The sequence below is a fragment of the Centrocercus urophasianus genome, unplaced genomic scaffold (genome assembly GCF_019232065.1).
Source record: "Centrocercus urophasianus isolate 14NV4802_14NV808 unplaced genomic scaffold, USGS_Curo_1.0 seq_571, whole genome shotgun sequence".
In the NCBI taxonomy this organism is placed as follows: Eukaryota; Metazoa; Chordata; class Aves; order Galliformes; family Phasianidae; genus Centrocercus; species Centrocercus urophasianus.
The window spans coordinates 22,224-26,508 of NW_024885168.1; the positions used below are offsets into that span (position 1 = coordinate 22,224).

Here is a 4,285-nt window from a genome sequence, read left to right on the forward strand (position 1 = left end):
GTTGGACAAGACCTCTAAGGTCATAGAATCATAGAATCACCAAGGCTGGAAAAGACCTACAGGATTACCCAGTCCAATTGCCCATCTATCAGCAATAATTCTCTCTGGGTCATCCAGTCCTACCCTAACCCATCCCACCATGCCCACTAACATGTTCCTCAGTGCCACATCTCCACAGTTCTTAAGCACCTCTTTGGAAGGTGATCCCACCACTCCTCTGGGCAGTGGCCTGACAACAACTCCCTTCTCCGCTGCAGCACACGCTGGGCTCCCAGTGACATCCAATCCTTGAGGTGAAGGTGCTGCTTTGAACCCTCAAAACTCAGAGACAAAGCCCAAGCAGTCAACTGTCCGTGGTGTCCCCATGCCACGTGGCTCTGACCCACGCACATTGCTGGGAACAAGCACCGAGCCCCATCCTCCCCGCCCTATGGTGGAGCTGGGAGCTGGATGCCCTCCCCGAGCCGTGCCGCGTGTGCCGGGGTGGGATGAGCACACCCATAGGGTCAGTCAGGGTTTGGTGGCGGTGCCGGTCTAACCGCACGTCGAGCACAGCCTGGGTGCCCCAGGTGCTTTTGGAAATAGGTGTCTGGGTGATATTTCTGGAGCTATTCAAACAACTGGAGATATCAGGAGTTGCTGGTGTGGATTTTCAAGAAGCGCTTAATTGCCTGTGTCGCATGGGAACTTCGGAGAGTCTCGTTAGAAAGCACAGTTAGATGCCCAAATAACCACAATGACCCTGGGGCTTTAGAATGGCCTCAGTGGATTTGAAATGGCCACACCGATTCCTCTGCTGCTGGGGATTGTGGAGAAGGGGGAAAGAGGGAAAGAGAATTTCTCAGTAAAAATTTTAGAAAAAGGAAGTGTTTGGTAACCAGGTTTCCACAATGAAATGTTGCAGAATCATAGAATCACAGAGTTGTTTGAGTTGGAAAGGACCCTTAAAGGTCATCTGGTCCAACTCCCCAATGCATGCTGCTTGCACAGTCGTATTTCTGTAGGTGTGTCTTGTAAACTTATTCCATCTCAGCAACAACATCAAAAATGGAGAGTTTTTTATAAAGTTCCACCTTTCTAAAACCCTGCTTTAAATAAGGTAAAAAAAGACGCCTACCCACGTTCATAACAGAGGGCTCAACACAGCTCACAGCTCTACATGTCTGTGAAAAATATACTTGCATATAAATGCCAAAGTAAGCCAGGTAGTTGAAAAGCATGCATTTCCTCCAGTGAAAGTTATTGTGCGCTCTGTTCATCCATTTTATGTCTCTACAAACAAGGTGAGCTGTTTAGCATCCTCTGCCTCACTAATTGCATGTAAGCAGTTGCAGCATGCATTATGTGGGCAGCTCGTTTTGCATGCCTCCTTCTCTCCGCCTGTTCTCAGGGCTGTCCGCCTGTCTGTCCGCACTTCCCGTGGCAGCAGCTGACTTGCTGAGGTTTTCCCTGGCTCTTCTCATGGTCAGTCACTTCCTGAAACCTTTGGAGAGCCCTAAGGGGATTTCCCATTGGCATTTCTCCACGGATGCAGAGGCTGTCTTGGCACGAAGACTGCAACACTCATGTTCAGTGAGAGCTTGGCCCAACAGCAGGCAAATTTCCAGCTCCAGCCATTGCCATGGCATCTCCTGTCCAGCAGGGTTTTATTTATCAAAAAGATGCAAAGCCTCATCAAAATGCAATTTGCTGAGCCCTGGCTCTGTATTGAGAAACTACTTGTCGAAGCCAAAGGCAATTTTCCACGTAAAAAGAAGGCTAAGGGTGTAACATAGGTGTGTTTTGGGAATTGTGTAAGCTGTGCTACAATTTGGCATGAGCCGCAGCGCTTGCCTGCCATAGGGCTTTGGAGTGAAAGATCAAAATAAAGATAAACGTAAGCAGGGAAACAACCACAATGGATGAAAGGTGAAAAAAAGCCACGTCTGTCACAGCGGGACTGTTACTGTGCCGCAGAACTGCATGGCTTCTTAGTCAGAGTGCTGCCCTTTGGTAGACATGGTTGTATCTTTTTTAATTTTCTTCTGCATTATAGGGTGTGTTTCTGGGTAGGGTCAGTGTTTGGCAAAGTGAAGATGAAAATCTGTAAACCACGCCAAGCTGATGAAGACAGCAACTGTCTCCTCCTTCACGCCCATGCAAACCCAGCCCACCTCCAGAAACAGATAAAAGAGTGCATCAACTGCCCTCGAGTCAGAGGGACTTCCTTCCCTTTTCCTTGCACGCATCTTCTCGCCACCCAGCTCCATTCATCCTCCTCCTCCTCTTGATCTTGACTCCACTTGGAAGAAGCAGCCATGTCCCGGCAGTCTGTCTGCAGAAGCTTTGGGGGAGGGAGCAGAAGGGGCTACAGCTCTTGCTCTGCCATCGGCGGTGGCTTTGGAGGAGGTGGTGGCAGAAGCAGGAGCAGCTACAGCTCGTTCTCTATGTCCAGGGGATATGGAGGTGGTGGACGTTGTGGAGGCTTTGGCAGCAGGAGCCTCCATAACATGGGGAGCAGCGGAAGGATTGCCATAGGTGGATGCTACAGCGGTGGAGGTTATGGAGGCAGAATGGGTGGCTTTGGTGGAGGCTACGGAGGACTAGGCAGCTACGGAGGAGGAATGGGCTTTGGTGGAGGAATGGGTGGTGGTGGTGGAATGGGCGGCTTCGGTGGAGGGATGGGTGGCTATGGTGGAGGAATGGGAGGTGGAGGAATGGGTGGCTATGGTGGCCCAAGCTTTGGCTTTGGTGGCCCTGGTAGAGGTGGCCCTGGCATTCAGCCCGTGCAGGTTGACACAACCCTGCTACAGCCAGTCCATGTTGAGATCGACCCCCAGATCCAGCAAGTGAAGAACCAGGAGAAGGAGCAGATCAAGACTCTTAACAATCAGTTTGCCTCCTTCATTGACAAGGTGAGGGAGTGGGACTGGGGCTAATTAAGGGCAAAAATTAGGAACAGCTGCCAAGCTCTACAGAAACTTCCTTTTGAGCCAAATATGGGCAGGCTAAGGAGCTGGAGAAGAGCCTTTTCTCAAGTGCTGCTATGGAAAAGATGAGAATCTCCCTTCCAGATGAGATCAAAGCTGTATCTTCAGGGCTTTAATCTAGCCTGTTGCACCAGGTTCACCTAATAGGTTATTACTGCAAGGCTAAACGCCTCCAAACTTCTTCAGGTTTCACTTCTGCACTCTTCCCTTTCCAAACGCTCCTATTTAACTATTCACAAACTTAGGGTTGCTTTTCTTATTTTTCCCCCTCTGGGTTTTCAAATATCCAATCTTTTTTTATTTCGGACTAGGAATCTAATGTTTCTAAGCTACCAGCTATGGGAACGTGTTGGAGTTGGTGCTGCACCCTTGACTTGGAAATTCTCTCCTTTCCCTCATCCTGCAATTGACTCAACGGCAACCTCTCTCTTTTTTTTAACTAACAAAATCACATAATGACACAAAGAATGGACCACTCTTTGTACCTGGTGGAAGGAGTGCCTTCATGACTGACTGTGCATCCTCCGCCTGTTGGCTTTCAGGTGCGCTTCCTGGAGCAGCAGAACAAGGTTCTCTCCACCAAGTGGGAGCTCCTGCAGCAGCAAGGGCCTTCAGGACCCAGGAAGAACCTGGATGTCATCTTTGAAAACTACATCCAGAACCTGAGGCGGCAGCTGGACTCCATTCTGGCACAGAGGGGACAGCTGGAATCCGAGCTGCAGAACATGCAGCAATACGTTGAGGATTACAAAAACAAGTAAGTGCAGAGATGATAACACTGAGAGCAATGCAATGGCAGTCTGTACCTCACTGGTTATTTTGCTTCACATTTGTTTGTTTTATGGTAATTATGGGTGTAGATTTGTCAGTTTAAATATTGTATTCGTTCTTATTTTGCATTTCTTTTTGCTTTTGTGTGGCCTTAGGCAAGAAAATTCAGGAAACTCAGCTTGTATTTTAACTTTCCATAGGTATGAGGAAGAGATCAACAGGCGCACAACAGCTGAGAACGAGTTTGTGGTGCTCAAGAAGGTGAGTCACGGGCGCAGTGAAGTGATTGCTTGAATGCTAAGCTTTGCCAGAGCTTCGAGGAGATTTCTTCTTGGGTGGGAAATCCAATGGAGATTGTAGGTTGCTCTTGGAAATTTCTCGTCCTTTCTTGTATGGCTGAGTAATGCTACCAGAGCTGTTACCCTCAGCACTGAGCAGATGCTGTGACTGGAGGAATTCCAAGAGAAAATGTGATCTTTCCTGTAGGATGTGGACACTGCCTACATGACCAAGGTGGAGTTGGAGGCCAAGGTGGGAGCTCTGAC

General features: G+C 48.8%; 1 protein-coding gene across 1 annotated transcript in view; it reads left to right on the forward strand.

Annotated features, from left to right (window-relative positions):
* The window catches only part of LOC122169725 (keratin, type II cytoskeletal 5-like), a gene marked incomplete at its 3' end in the record, with an annotated part of 30,726 nt that overhangs the window by 7,277 nt on the left and 19,164 nt on the right, over window positions 1-4,285 (forward strand). Inside the window, exons 10-12 of the mRNA XM_042836081.1 lie at window positions 2,539-2,894; window positions 3,512-3,726; window positions 3,941-4,001. Coding sequence (XP_042692015.1) covers window positions 2,539-2,894; window positions 3,512-3,726; window positions 3,941-4,001 — 632 coding nt within the window. The remainder of the gene's footprint in view (window positions 1-2,538; window positions 2,895-3,511; window positions 3,727-3,940; window positions 4,002-4,285) is intronic.